Source organism: Panthera tigris, chromosome F3 (assembly GCF_018350195.1).
Source record: "Panthera tigris isolate Pti1 chromosome F3, P.tigris_Pti1_mat1.1, whole genome shotgun sequence".
Taxonomy (NCBI): domain Eukaryota; kingdom Metazoa; phylum Chordata; class Mammalia; order Carnivora; family Felidae; genus Panthera; species Panthera tigris.
Window position 1 is genome coordinate 9,288,449 of NC_056678.1, and position 19,931 is coordinate 9,308,379.

The 19,931-nt window shown below is 37.2% G+C and overlaps 1 protein-coding gene across 9 annotated transcripts in view; it reads left to right on the top strand.

Moving 5' to 3' along the window:
• RGS7 (regulator of G protein signaling 7) overlaps window positions 1-12,731 on the top strand; it is a 516,778-nt gene extending 504,047 nt beyond the window's left edge. For all 9 annotated transcript variants that reach the window (XM_042976049.1, XM_042976052.1, XM_042976056.1 and 6 more), the window contains one exon: window positions 12,113-12,731. Coding sequence is in view for 1 of the 9 variants with exons in the window: in XM_042976052.1 (XP_042831986.1) it covers window positions 12,113-12,163 (51 nt within the window). In the remaining 8 variants the exon portion in view is untranslated. The remainder of the gene's footprint in view (window positions 1-12,112) is intronic.
• The last annotated feature ends 7,200 nt before the right edge of the window (window positions 12,732-19,931 follow it).

Consider the following 19,931-nt stretch of genomic DNA (forward strand, 5'->3'; position numbering starts at 1 on the left):
CCCACCATAGATATTACCAGTAAATACCTAAAATCTATCTGCTAAAGGATGAAACATTTTCTCCTCTTTCTTCTCTTCTGGACCTGAAACTATCTCATTTATCATTTTGTTGTTGGCATATATGGCTATCTATCTTGTTTTACTGAAACTGTTTGTGGTGATAACTTGCCTAAGAAAGCAATTTCAGGTTCCCTGCAGCATGTGGTAAATTGATTGGTGTGAAATGTAGCTGATTTCATTTGGACAGCATATCTTTATGTTCCCCTAGTAACATCATTAGTTCTTAAATTGCCACTCAAGTTTTATAAGCTGTGGATTGTACAGTGGTTTTGGTCAGGGAGTATCCAATGCAACCCTGGGGGTTCCTAAGGAATGTTTTTTTTTTTTTTTAATATGTATTTTTAATGTTTATCTTTGAGAGGGAGAGAGAGCATACGCATGGGAGGGGCATAGAAAGAGGGAGACACAGAACCTGAAGCAGTCTCCAGGCTCTGAGCTGTCAGCACAGAGCCCGATGAAGGGCTTGAACTCACAAACCATGAGATCGTGACCTAAGCTGAAGTTGGATGGTTAACAGACTAAGCTACCCAGGTGCCCCCTAAGGAATGGTTTGAGGCTGCTGAGTAGACAGTCCCCAGTGGGAAACTTCCCCATTCCTAGTACATATCCCAGAGGCAGAAGTTTAATAGCATTTCCCAAAGTACTGTTCTAATATACGGGAAGCCTTGGGTTAACACCAGTAGTTACAAGGTCCCAGTTTCCTGTTTAATTGGAAACCACCCTGGCGGCTCTGCATAACAAGTTTATAACCCAATAGTACTCATGTATCCAAGCACTATTGGATTCTTTTATCCAACAGCAACAGCAACAAAAACAGTAATTGACCACCTGCTGGGGGTCAGACACTTTGCTCCCTATCTTAGAGTACATAGATAATAAGAAATAGCTACAACTGTTAGGAAGCTTACAGTTTTATAACAACAGATATTAACAGAAGTAACTACTTTTGGGATGCCACTAATGTGTACCTAAGTTGGTTCATTCTTCTCAGGAAAGTTAACTGTTCAATGAACAGAACGAAATTCCTACTAGCTTCCCACTAGCTTACTTCATATAAATCATGCTTAAAGCAGCACAGAGTAGGCAGGGAGAAGAGTTAAGTAAGGCCTAAGCAAGAGACCTGCCTACTGGATAGTTGGGGGAGCTGGCCCTGAAGGGGAGAGAACAAAAGCAGAACTGGAAAAGGTGTCTGAGCACTTGATAAACACGGCTGTGTCACAGGCAGGGACTGCCATGAAGTCTCCAGTTAGAGGAGCATAGTACAAAAGAAGGTCATCAAGGAGACGCCTTGTATTCTGGATCCACACACTAAGCCATCGTCATCTCTGCTGAAGATGTGGGTGGAGGGCAAGTTAGGAGAACCTAGAGACAGGAGGACATGTTTGCAGGATTAGCAGCTACTATATTAATCCACACCTGAAGATAACAAGAACTGGGCCAGTAAAATAGAAAAAGTATAGGTGGGAGTGTAGAACTTTTAACACCAGTAAGTTTACATATAGGCTAAAACATTTTGAACCAAGTTTGTTGGAAGAGTTGATAGAAAAATAAACTTCAAACTATCAACTAGGAATTGTAAAAGTTACATAAGAGGTAATTTTACATTATCACTTTGATTTTATTTGAAGATATGTAAAATTGAAAATTACTCAACTATATCTGAATCTTACATCAAGTCGCAGAATTTAGCTGAGTAACGCAAGAGAATATGGAATGTTCCAGTGTGCTTACGTACTCAGCCTTACAATGTTTGGCAAAGGAGTTGCAGATAATCAACCGAATCTCTGTATCAGTCTCAATTACCTCATTGAGTTAAATAGAATTTAAGAGAATTACATAGAGTTAAATACAAGTTCATCAATGGTCTAAAGGCAGCATGTTTACATATTCTTTTCAGAAATTTGTTTTATGTAGCTAGGAAAATAAAAACGGAGCTTAACTTGATAAAGATTGGTTTTGTTATGATGTCTAAATTTAATTTCCGCTAAAAGTAGATTCATATGTTAATTATTTCTAGATATGAGGTCTTACTAGGCAACCCTATATCATCACCAAGCCATCTATTTCTCATTTTTTCTTACCCATTCTAAAGCCACATGTACCATTGCTATGTACTCATCAGCACCATTTTTATACTGATGACCAGCCATGCTGGTCAAAAAAAAAAAAAAAAAAAAGATTTTTACTTTTCTATAACTTTTGCTAGGACTTCAAGGCAATACAACTAAAATAGGCAATTTAAAATTAAAAAATAGACATCTTTATATAAATTGCATACGTTTATTGACCTAGATATGTTATGTTCAATCCTACAGTCACCCTGTTACATTTTCTTAGGCACCTCCAGATACCCTCCAGCAAGCCCAGACTGGGCAAAATCCCATATCTCCTGCATTATGCGTCACATTTTGATGGCTGTTTTTTTTTTCGTTGTTGTTTTTAAGTGGCTTGGATCTACGAGTAATAAGAGCAAACATTGGACAACTCCAAATACAATCCTTATACCTATAATTTCAACCAGAAAAGACCATTATTAAGATAGACTTGTGGTATTGAAAATTTAAAACACCATTTCTAAACTCTACTGACTATTGTTTCTGGAAAAGAAAATTTCTGCTATTATTTTTATTTTTATTTTGGTTTGTGAAGTCATTTTGATTTACTCGCCTTGATATTAAAGATTTTTTTCCCTTCTATTTCATCAGGAACAGAAAAATTACCCAGTAGACATGGCTGAATCACAAAAGGGGATAACAAACACCTATTATCAAGGGTATTCACTTGACACATGCTTATTAATATCTAAGAGGAACATATTTCTCATAAAACTAGTAAAAGATATTGGGAAGTCTTTAACTTTTCTAATTATAAAAGTTAAGTCCTCAAGGTACTTTGAGGAGATACTGAATTTTTTAAGCCTCTGAATTGAAAAGGAATTTAGAGGCTTCAATTTCCCCAGGTTCAGTGGCCAGCACATTGCATCAATCTCTTCTGTGGGTGCAGTCACAAGTAGGCATCTAGCATTCCCTGGCTCGTAAGTTCCAGAGATGTGGTATTCTTGGAGGGCACAGGAAGTCCATGCCACATATTAGAAGTTCATTTCTTATTTTCAGCATAATCTACTTTTCTGTAGCTTCCATGCAATCTCCCTAGTTCTGTCTCTGGAACTGGACAGAATAAAATAAACATGTATCTAGATCTTGACAGCTGTCAAATTTCTTGAAGGCATGATTACATAAACTCCTTTCAAATGTTCTTTTTATTTTCTTTAGCTAAAATCTCAAATTTGCTGTTTTTCTGTGCAGTTCAACTACCCATATCCCATAATCTCAAAATCACTGGGGCTTGGAAAATACAGATTTCATTACCTCATACAAGATAAACTGAGTCAGAGGCCTTCTCTCTCTCTCTCTCTCTCCTTTTGCCCCTCTGCCCCCATTTACATTTTGTTACAAACATGTCAGAACAATAACATTTAAGAACTGTTATCTAGGTAGAAGCAGTCCTACCTGACCTCTTCTTACCAGAGATCCATGGTTCTCATATTTGGCTGCAGCAGAAACACCTGATGAGACAGATTGCTAAATCTCGCCTCTCATAAGGTCTGATTAGCAGTTCTCTGCTGAGATCCAAGAATTTTCATTTTTAATTAAGTCTTAAGTGATACTGCTCCTATTGGCTTTGAGACCATGCTCTGAAAACCACTGCTCTAGACTAATGGACGCTCTCTCCCAACTGGTAGATGCCAAGGGCACAACAAATGTCACAGCTAAGAGGCAACCCTCCAGTTGTGCCCACAGAGTTCGGCAACTACCAGTTGAATTATGTGGTTAACAGTCAATTATGTTTGTTGCCATGTTCATTTTATCATATCTGAATTGATACTAATTACATAACTAAATATATCAGCTTCTGAAATTTGAGTATGAAAAGGAAAGATGTTTCTATGAAAACTAAGCTGGATACTTAATGGGACTCAATATAGTAAAGATGCCTTAAATTGCTATTAAATTCAATCTGAGTAAGACTTGCATCATAAAAATGTATTTCTAATGTTTTCTCATGTAATAGTCTCATGTTCTTTCATCATCTTGTTTGCTTACCTCAAACATTTGCTCCAGTCAGCAGTCCTCCAAAATGGTAACTGAATATAGTACTAGAGACATAACCTAACCAGCACAGATTAGGGATATTGTCTTCCCAATAGGAAAAAAAAAATAGAGGGTCACCTGAGTGGCTTAGTCAGTTAAACATCTGACTCTTGATTTCAGCTTAGGTCATGGTCTCACGGTTGGTGAGATCAAGCCCCACACTGGACTCCATGCTGACAGCACAGAACCTGATTGGGAGTCTCTCCTCTCTCTCTCTCTCTCTCTCTCTCTCTCTCTCTCTCTCTCCCTCTCTCCCTGTGCCCCTCCCCCATGCACACATGTGCATGCATGCTCTCTCTGACTCTCAAAATAAATAAACTTTAAAATAAAAACAGAAAAGAAAAAGAAAGAAGAAAGAAGAAAAACCTGACATGTAACTTACAAACCAGCCTGAAAACTGCACCAGCTTCCCTCCCCTCCCCCTGGTTCCCAATCACCACAGCCATGTCAAAATGTAGAGTCATTTGGGGCTTAAACTTAAAAAAAAAATTCTCATCAGTTCAGAGTACATCTCCTCAATCTTGCTAGGTTTTTGGTGAGTGGTTTATTTTAATCTAAATTTGGCTTTGTATCCTTCTTTTCATTAAACTTTATCTTGTAAGTTATAGCTTTATATAAGTTTTTAAAGTATCTCTTAGTTACCCAGCCTTTTAACCAAGATTACCAAGTTTGCATATGCATATATTTTATCAGAACTACATCAGTTTAATGGTGAAAATAACTGTTTAAAAGACCATAGAGAACAGAGAGGAAGACAGAGTTCCACTACTCCAATAATTAGCACACCTTGAAGATAGTGTTTTGTTTAATTACAAACTTCATTGACCCTTCTGTATCTTGGCCACAGAGATACCACAAAAGACTGCTACATGACTTACTCCACAAACCTTTGTTAAAGCAACCAAACTCCTATCCTCAAGTCTGCTAAACCCTTTTTATTTATTATTATTATTTTTTAATGTTTATTTATTTATTTATTTTTAAATATATGAAATTTATTGTCAAATTGGTTTCCATACAATATTTATTTTTGAGAGACAGTGAGAGAGAGAGCACACACACAAGCGGGGGAGGGGCTGAGACAGAAAGAGTCACAGAATCTGCAGCAGGATCCAGGCTGTCAGCACGGAACCCAATGCAGGGCTCGAACTCACGGACCGCGAGATCATGACCTGAGCCGAAGTCGGCCGCCCAACCGACTGAGCCACCCAGGCGCCCCAGACTTGAACAGTTTTAAAAGAATACAAATAGTCAATAAATATGACAAAACAGAAAGAAAATCTATCTTCATTAATAGTCAAGTAAAATTTTAAAAACAACAAAATAACCTTTTCCTCCAAATAGGTTATTTTTTTAAATGATAATATCTAGTGGGGTTGCCTGGGTGGCTCAGTCAGGTAAGGGACCAACTTCTGCTCAGGTGATGATCTCATGGTCCTTGAGTTGAAGCCCCACGTCAGGCTCTGTGCTGACAACTCAGAGCCTGGAGCCTGCTTTGGATTCTGTGTTTCCCTCTCTTCACCCCTCCCCTGATCATGCTCTGTCTCTCTCTCTCAAAAATAAATAAACATAGGGGCGCCTGGGTGGCGCAGTCGGTTAAGCGTCCGACTGCAGCCAGGTCACGATCTCGCGGTCAGTGAGTTCCAGCCCCGCGTCAGGCTCTGGGCTGATGGCTCGGAGCCTGGAGCCTGTTTCCGATTCTATGTCTCCCTCTCTCTCTGCCCCTCCCCCGTTCATGCTCTGGCTCTCTCTGTCCCAAAAATAAAATAAACGTTGAAAAAAAAAATTAAAAAAATAAATAAATAAATAAATAAACATAAAAAAAAATTTTTAAATTCTAAAATGATAATATCTAGTGTTAGAAAGGGAGTAAGTAAACCAGTGTTTTCATACACAGTTAATAGGAATACAAATTGCTAAACACTTTTTTTGAACAGAACTTTACAGAATATGTCAAAAGTTTCAAAATTCTTTCACTTTCAATCAGTAATTCAACTTCTAATAATTTAATTCTGAGAAAACCCAGATGTTCACACATATACAAGAATATTCATTATACCATATAACTGCCAATCAAAAACACAACCTTAATGTACAACAATTGTGAATTTCTTACATACATTAAGGTATATCTACCTAATGGAATATTATACAACTATTGAAAATTATATTTCAGAACAGTGGCTTTCATCTTTTTTTTGTATTGTCACCCACATTTGACATAATAATTAATATGTGTTTGTGTGTGTGTATATTACTGTATAATCTGCTTGTGTGTGTTTATATGTGTGTAGAACTAAAATAATATTTCAGAAACAGTACATCCCCTTATGATGTGTGATGCACTTTGATACATGCTGATATTAAATTTTTTTCTTAATGTTGGTAGCATCTGTCTAAATTGATTTCCTTTTTCACTAATGCAATGAATTTGAAATTATTTTACAAAAAAAAACCATGTAACATGAATAATATGTATGTTACTCATAATAAGCCAATGCTATGCACAAAATGGCTTATAAATTTCAGTTTTTTGTAAAAACATAAAATTAAAAAAATTCATACAACATAGAAGGATATATTAGTATGTAAATAACTGTATTTAAGTAATGTTTGTTTCTTATTTATATTTTTCTATGTTTCCCTCATTTTTCTAATGGATATATACCACTTTTATTTTAGGAAAATATTTTAAACTAAGAAAATGAAAGTATTTGGTGTTACTTGTTCTTTCTCAATATGCACAGGAAGCTAGTAATCTACACTTAAATGTAAATGTGTTCACAAACCCTCTCTTTCTGGTATAATGATAGAATTTTTTCCAGTGCTCAACATCACATATACCATCCCCCAAACTAGCTACCGAGTCCTTCTTTTCCTTCCTTCCTTCTTTTCTTCCTTCCTGTCAACAATTTGATTACATCTTTAACTTTTTTAAAGTTAAATTTTTAACTTTCTAGGAACTGACACTCCCCATAGTTTTGCTAAAATTATTCACATGTTCAGTAAACTCACCTGCAAGTTTACCCAGGAGAATTGGTTTCATTTTAAGCAGGGAAGAGCTTTCCAAACACGTAGTCTAGCTTCAATTCCTTCTTACACCTTTTCAATTAATTTCCTTGATAGGAGCACCCAGGACAAAATAAGAGTTAAAAAGACCCAGATTCTGTCATTTAATTAGTCAATATTTAGGGTATGGCTAGAGTGTTTCCCATTTTTCACTCTACTGTGCCTCTCCTCCCCCAAGTCAAAATTTACTTAGCCCAAGACATTTGAATCTCATTTCCCTGGTTTCAGGAAGTTTAGTCTTAAAATATGACTTCAGCCAAGGATCTCGACTCATGCAAAGAATCAAGTATGTATTTGAGGACTTCTATAATGTTAATGTTGTTTAACAGCTATTGATTTTTTCACCAAACCAATCGACTTAATGAATTATACAAAACGGCTTGTAAATACACTAGCTCTGATTCTATGGGCAAGAAAGCCAAGAGAGGGAATCAGCAGAGCAGTTTAGGGAGCCAGTTAGAAGAGTCTAGCAAAGACATTGATAAGGTTGTCTTTGAAGAGTGGATGGGATCTGAACAGGTAGATGCAAGGATAGTGGCCCAAGCTGATAGAGATAAAATGAACCATATTGTGGAGTGATGATAGGCAGTTTGAAAGGCCAGGGTAGCCATGTTATGAAGTATTTGGGAATTCAGGCAAAGACATTTGTACTTCTAAGTGAAACAAGGGCATTTTTCAACATGAGAGTAAAAACCCAAACAGCATCCTTGAGTTCAGTGTTTCTAATTGCACACCCCGTCTCTGGCCCAGCAGTATCACATCATCACCAAGCAGTCAGCTCCTTATCACATAGGGGTGGGGCTGGCCTCTGTGAGACAACTGGGTCACATACACCAACAGGCACTCAATGGGAAGACGCATTTTCTTGTTCTCAATCCCTCAATATGACCTCTGGAGCCTACAAGACGTTCTAGAATGTACTCCAGGGTCTAGAGCAACACTTAGGAGACAGTAGGATGCAATGACAGGAAACATACAAGTTGGAATGGTAAGGGAATGCGTGAGTTAAGAGGTTAACTATTTTTTTAATCCAAAAGATGCTAATAATCCCCTACTTTTCTCTTTAAGCTCTTTCATGGCTGTCTTCTAAACATCTATCCCTTCATTTCTCCTTGGTCTGTTGAGTGTCCTATCGACTGAGAAAGATTGCTGTGTGTTTTTACAACAGTAATAAAACAAGTGGCTTAGTCACCCAAGCATATGTAGCTTCTCTGCACTCCCTTTATGGATTAGTGTCTGCAGGAAAGGAGTATGGAGAGTTACCTCCATCTCCATAGTGTCTCAGGCTCTCAGAGTAGAATTAAGAGCCTGGCTTTCGTATTCATGTCTACTGATTCACAGTTCCTTATTGTCAACTTTGTGTTACTACTTTGAGACCAAGAAAGATTTTTAAAATCATGTAAAATTCTTAAATATTGTTAGTTACTTTAGAAGAGCTAAGAACAAACACATAGGTTGCTTGTTTTGTTTTGGGGTGTGGGGCATATTTTCCTAACTATAACAAAATCTCTACGCAGCATTTAAGATAAGGAGGGATTGATTTGATGGAGGTGAGGTTTTACTGTGAGACACCAGAAAACTCTCCTTGTTTATATGAATTTTTGTGACAACTATATTGTTTGTAGATTAGGTAGATACAGTATTCACCTAGATGCCAGCAAAATCTGAGGTGTATTTTGTCCTGAAACTGATTATGTGCTTCTTTTTTTTTCCCCACTAACTAAATATTACAAAATCTCATAGGATTTTGAATTTTTGTTTTGTTTTGTTCTGAGTTTCTGTCTTTGTCTTTCCTATGGATTGCTGTTTCCAATGTAATCCTTATTCTTTAGAATCTTATCAGAAAGGGATAAGTGACACAACACATATGTAGTCATTTGGTTTAAAATAAATGTTATTCATACAGAATTCAATTGTAAGCAATTTGGTAAAAATTGCAATTGTTTAGGGTTTTTGAGCCCTCAGTTCCCAGTATTAAGATTTTAGAACTTAGTTATAAAAATTTCTCAGATTCTTCAACTTGAAAAAATTATGAAAAGATAATTGGCAAGGGCTGATTCCATACAGCCTCCAAGGAACTGCACTGGAAAGGATTTTTACAAAACAGCAGATGCATAAATACATCCTTTCTTACCTACAAGAAAGGATCAGTGTTATTTTTAATTTAAGTTTTCCAATAGAATGATTAACTATATTTCCTTCTGCACTAGAATAGTGCCTATCTTTTTTTTTTTTTCCAGTGTGTGAACAAGGCAGGATTTGAACAGGGTTTACCAACAGATTCAAATCAGATCTTCAAATCCGCATGACTCCTTGCGTACCCATGTTGTTTACTTTGACCCCAGACTGGGGAATTTAATTTTTTTTTTTTTAATGTTGTACCCAGATTTGCCTTTTGGTTGTCTCAGTGCACAAAATGAATATCCTTATTACATTAAGTTCATATCAAACAAAGTGTTTCATCATGTGATTGTTTCCCATTTCTGTTCATCTGTTTTGCTATTATCACAAACTTCCAGATTGACTGTAGGCCTGTACTTTTCTATGGGGCTCCATGAATGAGTGTTTTGTAATGATCTCCTAGGACAATAGCCTTTCAAGCTAATGTCGTACCTCACTCCCTTTTTAGTGAAGCCCATACCATCCCAAGTACTAAGAGCTTCAAGGATGTTTCAAAAATCTGGAGAAAGAGAGCCATGTTAATATTTATTAGATTTTTTCAAAGATAACCATAGTTTTCATAGTCCAAATAAAAAATGATTCTATGAGTTCCAAATGAATTTCTTTCAGTGTTACTATTTCATTCTTCTTCCCAGTAGCTTTTAACAAATCGCACTAATCAGTAGTTTTAAAAGTAACAATTTTACATTAGCATCTTTCCCCTCCTCTACTGCCGTGCAAGCATTCAGTCTTATGCCTCAATAAATATGACATTTTCTTCATCCCACAAATGACATTAGAGATAGTAAGCAGTTTTTAAAAATATATTGTTCAGCCTCAGAATATATATATATATATGTGTATATATATATATATACGTATATACATATATAAACTCATGTACACACTTATAGTAACAGCACAAGAATTGAATATAGTAGTAAATGTAGGAAATAGTTGTGGTCTTCAAGTATAGAAGGGTAGCTTTGAGATTCCAAAATTATTTGATCAATTTGCCCGGGTTTGGAAAAGCAGTAAAACTTTAGATTCCAATTCATTAGCAACTCTATGCCCTTCTTAGAGTCAGAATAGTGACTTTGGTCTCAGTGTCCTAATTAGAAAACCTATAACAATAAAAACAATGACAGCAATAATATAGTGAGGTAATAGCCAACATGAACTTAGTACATAGAATATTCCAAGACTAGTTTTAGGCAATTTAGCTTCATTATTCTTCAGAAGAAAGCTTTTAAGTAGGTACTGTGATTATCCCCATTTTATGGATAAGAAAACAAGCACAGAAGTGGAGACAAAAAGAGCAAACATTTTGTTTATAAGGCCAATATATAATGTAAAGTAGGGTGTCTTGTTAACAAACTTTTTCTTTTATTTTTTTTCCTCCAATAAAGTGACTAAAGCATAGCCAGTGGGAAATTATCTTCTACTATTAGTTGCTGAAAGCTAAGTTTTGATCCCTTTTCCCCGATTAAAAGGAAACGGTGCTTGGTTTTCATTGCTGCTGTTCATGTCATCCTCAAGACCCCTGTCAGTTACTGTGAAGCGTGTAAAGAAAGCTTGATTTTGAAATCATTGATCATATCTTAAACATATTGCTTTTTTTCTCCGAAATATGGCCATGAGTGATGATTTGTCTCCCAACAGCAGACCACTTTTTATCAAAATCTGATCCATATTAGTAGTAAATCAAGACTATTATTATGAGTAATTTATTACTAAAATATTATATTTCTCAAAAAATCTTTTGTCTTTGCATTATTATTTTATCCTCTGAGAAATATAAATTTCCTTCAATAAGTGGACCATCTTATTTTCATTACTAGTACATATAAAATGAAACATGAAACAGAAACTATCAGTTGACAATCTGTTACTTTGATCAGAAATTTAAATTTTTTATCTCTCTAGAGTACTAGTATCAACAGGGACAGTGTTGGCTTTCAAGATTTCAAAAAAAATGAATATGTACTCTAGGCATTAACACATGTGGAATCAGAATATATGGGATTTTTCTGAGGTTGGGGTTGGAGGAAATTGGGTGGAAAAGGATAAGAAGATGTCTATGGTTTGAAGTCAGAAGCAAATAGACTTTTATCTGTAGATGTATAATTGGCACTTTTTTCTCCATTATCACATAGGATGGGGGACAGACTCAATGTGAGTTTCTACCACCTTCAAAAAAATGAATTTTATTTAATTAAGTCGTACACTCTGCATATCTAGATATTTATAAACATGACACTAATTCCAGCAATTGAACAAGAATGCATTCACATTGCTATCTTTCAGAGCAGTTTACTAAGGTTTGTTGTAACATGTTTAGAACCAGTTGCAAATCTAGGTGTTGCATCATTGCTAAGCCTTGATGAAATGTTTATGAACATGTTTTATTATTTGCTAATCTGTGCTGTGAACCCATCAGTCTGTTTGCAGTGGGGAGGAAGTGGGTAGAGGGGTGGGAGGGTAGAAGAGGGGTGGATCATTTTGTTTGATGTGTTGGTGGAGGGAGGAAGGAAGTTGAACTAAGGTGTATCTAAAGGGTTCCATTTTGACCCTTGCACTAAAATCAACTGCAGTAAATAAATGTTACTCCTAATCGGGTTTTCAGTGATCATACTCTTTTTTTCCCCCTTGTTTTATATTTTTTTTCTCAGGGGAAATCTCTCACGTCAAAGAGGTTAACAAGCCTCGTTCAGTCCTACTAAAAGGATCATCTTGTAGCATGGAAGCAGACTGGAGTCATTGCATATACTTTGTAGCTCTTTGTTGTTACCTGGAGCAGAGGACATTAGGCCAAGATGTTGCATGAGCAAAGGACCTGAATTGTTCTCTCTTTGTGTACATTCAGGCATTGCCATTCCAAGGGATTCTACCGTCTCAATGCCTCCACTGCAAAATGTTGTCTGCTTACTTTCTCCTTGTACTAAGCTGGATCTGTGTCGTTTCCTTTTTAACAAGTTCAAGTGGAGTAAACCTTTTTTTTTTTTTCTTTCTCTTAAAGCTTCTGCTAGACACACAGTTCACTGAAAATTCACTCAAAAACTGGAAGAATTGTAAAAGAAAAAAAGCATATATCAATAAGTATACATATGGCTTCACGTTTATTAACCAATAAGTTAGCACAGAAAGTTTCATTTCACCAATGTGTTCACAGTCAGAAACAAGCTTTGTCTTTGTCTGTTGTCTATACATTCTCAGTTAATGTTTCTTGCATTTATTTTTATACCATATTTAAATAAGAAACACCTTTTACTCCAAATGTATTAAAGTTGATCCCTTCTCTGTAAATTTGTGTATGTTTATATTGTTGTTTTATCTTTCATTAAAAGATGCAGAATCTCCTTGTTTTTGTAATTTTGACTTCCACACGCTGATAAAGAAAATGTTGAAAAACATCCATAAATGTAGACTTGCAATTTAAGCTATCACCCTGCAAGTTTATTTTAGGGCTTTAAGGCAACCCTGGATGGTACAGGAGTCAGGAGCTGACTGAAAGTGTTTCATCTGGGGGCTAGGCCAGGACTGGGTAGATTCTTTTTCTCTCCTGCAGGAGCAACACAAACTGGCCTTTCACATTTTCAGAGCAATTTACCAGCCCTTTCAGCCTCATTATGAATACGCATCTCTATGTTTGGCTAATGGCTAATGGGAATTAGGTTTGAGTGTGACTTCCCAACTCAGAAACTGGTATTTTTCTTTCAAGTATAATTCTAAAAATGCCTTAAGTCAGTGGCTTTTAACTCTTTGGTGGTTACAAATTCTTTTGAGAACACAATGGTGATTACTAATCTTTAGTGTGTGCTTAGTAAATGCCAAGCCACAGTACTATGGGCTTTACATACCCATAAAATCTTCACATTTAATCCTCACAGCAGCCCGTTTCTGCAATTTTGAGAATTTTAAAGCAGAGAGAGGTTCAGTAACCTGTTCAAAGTCACACAGCCATGTAGTGAGTTGCTATACAAATTCAGGCAGTCCAACTCCAGAACCCACTCTATTGCACCAATCCACTGCACCACCCAACTTCTTTTGGTAAAATTTATGAAAATCCACATACACTCTCACACAGGAAACATTTCCACTGACTTTTAGAGCATTCACAGAATACCCTCTGAAATTCATCCATGGGCCCCAAATAAGAAACCTGACTCCCTTTAAGAATTGGGTCGGGAATAGTGGCGCCTGGGTGGCTTCTGACTTTGGCTTAGGTCATGGTCTCACGGTTCGTGAGTTTGAGCCCCACGTCAGCTCTATGCTGACAGCTCAGGGCCTGGAGCCTGCTTTGGATTCTATGTCTTCTTTCCTCTCTAATCCTCCTCTGCTCATGCTCTGTCTCAAAAATAAATAATAAACATTAAAAAATTTTTTTAAAAGTTGGGTCAGGGACACAAAAGGTCACACAGTGGGGAAATGGGCCTAACTTGTTTACTTTTGCATCCATGCAGGCATTGCAGATTCTGGATATTTAAAAAAGAGAAACGTAATATTGTAAATAAGGTAATTATTAATTATTGTAGATAAATTTAAATTCTAAAAAAAATTATCAACATCGGTGAGAAATCAGTAGTAAGTCTGTGAACTAGTGTCTAGAACTGTCACCAAATGGAAGCCACTTGGTAGGAGAAATTTACATATGAACAATAATCGGAACACTGTAACTACTTTAAGACTTTTAAAAAAGATTTAATTATATATCCTATGACTTTTTAAAAGGAGTACATAAAGTGCACATAAATATAAATATATAGATGCTCTCTCTTAGAAACATTCAGGACAGCCTTGGGCAGATGGTACTGAACCTACATTGAAAGGCTACTTCAAAGAAACATTATTTGAAAGCAATACCTATTAGATGAATAGACAATGAATCTTGCACAAATAGAATTGGTTATTTTGGAGGCTATCTCTTATAAATTGTCATTGCTTAGATGCCCATCCTTACTGAAAATTTTAAACCAAAAATTTATACAGAAATGAAAGGTGTAATAATGTCAACAGATGATAGGAAAAAAATATTCAGGCAAGTATCCTCAAGTCAGGAGCTCCTAGTAAGCCTGTGAGTCAGTTTCTGAGTTCAAGTACATAAAATCTTTAAATAACCTAATGACTCCATTTAATATACTTTAGACAAAGCTCGGTATACAAAACAGTGTATTTTAGGAGGAGCATATAAGAAAATGTTGGAGTTCTTGGAGTTCACTCAAGCACATGGCAACTGTCTCCCACCCAACTCTGGGACAATTTGATCTATAAAGCATAGAAGAAAAGCTCTCAAGTTTCTAATGATTAAAATGGTTTTAAGAAGTCTTTTTCTCCCTTAAAGCAATTTAAAAAGTTATCCACTGAAGCAGTGGCCCAGAGTGTCCACACTCAATTGCAAAACTAATTCATCCTCTAAACTGCATTGACCTGATTCTTCCCTTTGCAATGTCTACAGCAATGTTTCCTGTGGAACTTCAATGGATTTTCTGCTTGAATAAAAGTAAGTGAAATATGGTCAGCAATTCTACCCCTGTCAGGGACCAGGAAAATAAATGAAGGCAAAAACGTTCCCTCTTCATTACAAGTATGTGAGTGCATGTTGCTACTCAGAACTTTCATGCATCTGCCATTCTCCTTGTTGAGTGCTCATTTCTCTTTATACATGTATGATGGTTTTTGAATAATTTTGGTCGAGGAAAGCAAGTCTTGGCTAACTAGCATAAATTTAGTCCAAGTAAATGCACTGATTGTCTCCACACATAGGATTTGTGTGTCCTTAATTATAAACTTGAAAGAGCACGTTGAAATAGCCAATGGCTTTACTGTTGTCCATGACTATCCCTTTGCATATTCTAATACCCTCTAAAACATCAACCAGAGGTAATTATGTACTTGAAAGAATACATTGAAATAGCCGATGGCTTTACTGTTGTCTATGAGTAACCCTTTGCTTATTCTAATACTCTCTAAAACATCAACGGGAAGTAAGCCATTTTGAGAAAATAGAGATAGAGAAGAATTTGATGAACATGAAGAATTGAGAGAGAACTAAAGTCATGTGTCACATGCAGGTATCCCACATATTTTGTTGTGCAACCATGTTTTTGTATCTTTTTATTCAGAATTTTGTACACCAAATTAACCTTTAAAAAATACCAAATGATGTATTATTCAAAAGTCAGATTAAGACAGAAACTATTACATATGCCGTTGAATGCCTAGGGAAGTTTCCCTGGAGCTGAAAATCCATTTGCAACTTCATCTTTGCAAAGATCATTAGTTCCTGGGTAGACATGAGTACTCCTTGATTAATAAACTGATTACTAAATCTTGATGTCTTTATTAAGTTATGACACTTTAATCATTTCAACTTGTTTGGAAATCAAATGAATTGGTGTTTGTTATCTTTTTAAAGGTTAGTAACATCTAATTCCAGTATTGATTGAAAGGATTGAGACAACATATCTAAACTATCAAGTGCAGAATTAGGCACATAAATAGAAGTCAAAAATAATATGTACTTTACTCTTTTCCCTTTCTTTTCCTCCAAAAGGTCATTTTTCTAAAAAGATAAAATACATGTTCAAACACCACTCCTAGCCCAAGTGGAATCATTTGGTTTGACGTGCAGAGGGCCAAAGCCAAGTGGTGAATCAGAATACCAGAGACCAGAGGAAAGACATGGAGAGACGTTAGGTGTGATGGTAGGTTGGTTACCAACCACACGGAGTCAATAAAGCATCAGGACCAAAAGAGCGACCAAAAAATGAAACTTGGCTAAGTCAAGGAGACTGCATCCTGAACAAATGAAACTGGAAACTGCATCTCTGGAAAATAGGAATAGGACTTGTTAGAAAGCAGTTGTGGTCTCACCTGTGTGTGTGACAGAAACTCTTCTAGGAACCTAGCTAGTGTGAGCTAGAAGTGCAAGGGAGAGAAGCTGGTAGTAATAAGATATCAGGGGTAAAATCATCCATCTTTGTCAGTGCAGGGTGACTTTTGGCCGCAAAGTACAAATAGAGGAACTTCTCCTTCCCCATACACTACATTTCCAGAGGTTTCCTGGACCAGAGAAGTGGATATGAAGTATAGGCAGACTGAATTATTTGTCATGAAAGGTCTTAAACACTCTGAAACCTCTTGATTCCATGATATAGGGCTGTGGTGTTTGTCATGTGAGCTCTCAGGTCCAGGCTGGGTGATAGTCCCAGTCAAGTAAGAACCGGCCATTTGGCAGGTAAGATTGCAATGCACAGGCTACAGAAAGAGATGGAAAGTGGATCTGAAAGAGTTGCCCGTAGGCCAACTCAGTGGGGTGACACAGCAATGAGGTACATAATCAATTCCACATACTAGTTCTTATCCTAGTTATTTGCCCTGGCTCTTTTGGGGCTGCAGATATATAAGGGAACCAACTTTATGATGGTACATACTGCAATTTGCAGTGTGCACTCTCCATCCCGTTTCCCTGATTTATTCTTACCTTTGGTCTTCCTAAATTTCTTCAAGTGTTCAGGCACAAAAGCCCCTCTTTCTACCTCTTTTCCATAATAAGCCTTAATGGCCCTAGCACAAGATTGCCTGAAAAGAATTTCAGCTTCCTCTAGACTAAGATCTAATATTTATGAAGGTAGATTAAACACATTCTAAAATCTCCACTCCAAATGGAAATAATTTTTAAATTTTCAAGATTAAAAAACACATAGCTGCTTATGAAAGTGATAAAAGGAACCATTTCTAACAAGAAAATTATCAAAGTGAATATTGTCAGAAACTAAAATAACTTGGCACTGGAGAGCTAGGCATGGATCTAAACAGAAAGTACAGGGGCAGTGGCCAGAAACTCTCATACTTCCATGACCATAGACTCAGTTAACACTACCTCCAGGGAGCTTAGACTGTGAAACACAACACTCTGCCATGAGCAGCGACGGGGATAGCTTGACACACTTCCCAAGGTTACTAGAAAACTAAGCCATTTCCAATGGCCATAGTGTCCAGTATCATCCTGCATACATGAAAGGTGTGTGCTGTCATGTCACCAGCATGTGCAGGGCAGGAAATAGAAGGGCATTCCCTGAGCATAAAGTGTACCCTGACCCAGAGATATGAAACAGACTGTGGCTTTCCATGGGAGAAAATACGGGAGAAATGTGTCAAATGTGAGCTTATAAACTATGTTCATAAAAATGCTTATAAGGTAAGCATTGTCAATGACAGAATATGGAAGAATTTACACCAAAGGAAAAAGACAAGGTCAATCTGAAGAGTACCTCAAAATAAGTATTTTTAAAGTTTTAAAGCAATAAAGTATTTAAATATGAGAAAAGAGGAGGCAGAGTTATATATATAGATAGATGATAGATAGATAATATGAATTCATACCAAGAGTTTCATAGTGAAACTTTAGAATACTAATGAAAGAGAAATTTTTTTTAATTTTTTTAATGTTTAATTTATCTTTGAGAGAGAGACAAAGTGTGAGTGGGGAGGCGGGGAGAGACAGAGGGAGACACAGAATCTGAAGCAGGCTCCAGCTTCTCCAGGCTCCAAGCTGTCAGCACAGAGCCCGATGTGGGGCTCAAACTCACAAACTGCGAGATCATGACCTGAGCTGAAGTCGGACACCTAATCGACTGAACCACCTAGGCACCGCTAATAAAAGAGAATTTTAAAATATCCCAAAAGTTACCAAGGGGCAAAGAAACAGAAGTCTGATTTATATTATCTTTGGCAATGTGAAATGTCAGAAGTCAGCAAAGTGAAAATATGATTTTAAAATTCTATATATTCAACTGGACTTCTGGGGAAGATGGTGGGATAGGAGAACCCTAAGCTCACCTCATCCCATGGATACAACTAGGTAACACATCAGTGTAAATAACTCAGAAAATGACCAGAATACTGGCAGAACAGACTCTCCACAGCTAAATGTAGAGAAAAGGCCACATTAAAGAGGGTAAGGAGGGTGGAGATGTGGTTGAGAAGCTAAATGAATCTGTAGAACATTCCCTGGGATGGAGATATGCCGTGGGAGCAGAGAAGGTAAAAAAGACCCTCATGCCAGCCACTCCAGGCATGGAGGATCCCTATAACATTGGGCTTTGAAAATCAGAGGGGCATAATTTTACAAGTTCTTACAATCAGCAGACTTTAACACCTTGAACTTTAAAAATAGCAGACTCAGGAATGGGAGAACCAGAAGGGTGAAAGGAAATTGAGTCCTTGCCAAGAGACAGCATAACAAACACCCAAAGAGATACAGCATAAAATCAGCAGTTTGAAAAAAACCTGGGGCATATGGGGTGCGGGAGATTTCTTTACTAATCTTAGAGCCTGTGCTAAGAGGTCAGGGATCTTTGGGAGATTTTGTTCTACAGGAACAAAAGAGCTAGTTCTCATTTCCCTCCCTGGCCCCCCAGCCTAAACAGATGAACACTTGTGGAACAAAGTGTCAACACTCACTACCTACAATACTGCCCCATCTTAGCATTCTCCTGTGGACACACCCCCTCCAGCCAGGCCTCAGCTCCAGCTCCCCTCCCACAGCAGACCTGAACAAACCTTGCTAACACAAGATGCCACACTCCTACATTCTCCTTTAGACCTACTTCCTCCAATATGCACTTGGCTGGAGCCCATTCAAAGCAGCACCACAAGGTTGGCAGTGTGCAAGCAGCCCCAACAGGGACCAACACCACTCCAAAGTGATTCCTGTCGCAGGGACAGGAGAAGATAACCACACAAACCAGTCCAACTGTGGCTGCAGCAGTGGGATGGGGAAGGACAGGTGATCTGACTGCAAGTCTCACCCAACAAAGAAAGCTTCTCAAGGGACACTGGGAAATGCCCTGTAGTTAAGTGCTACTGCATCCCTGGCAAACAGCTAGTCTGACTCAACTCAAGCCCAAGGAGGCCCCAGACTGACCCATTACAACACAGGGACCAAACCCTGCAAAGAGAGTCACTGCCGACAATTGGACTGATGGAAAAAGCAGCTCAGTCACAAAAGCAGGGTGCATGCAACACATATAGGAGACACCCCTGAAGCACCAGGTTCCAGTGAACAGGGGACACTGCACTGCAGGACCTCTTCTGTATAAGTCCATTACTTTCAAGAGCAGGACATATAGCTGACTTTCTAATATATAGAGACAGACACAGAGGTTAGACAAAAATGAGGAGACAAAGGAATATATCTCAAATGGAAAAAAAAAGGACAAAATCACAGCAAAACATCTAAACAAACCAAAGGTAAGTAATATGATAAAGAATTTAATGATCATAAATATACTTACTGAACTTGAGATAAGAGTGGAGAACCTCAGTAAGACAAAGAGATAGAAAAAAAATCAGAAATGAAGAACTCAATAAAGAAAATTGAAAATATACTGGAGAGAAGTAATAGTAGATTAGAGGAAGAAAACAATTACTAAAATTAAAAAATTAAAAACAAAACAAAAAAATCAAATAAAAGAAAGTAGATCCTAG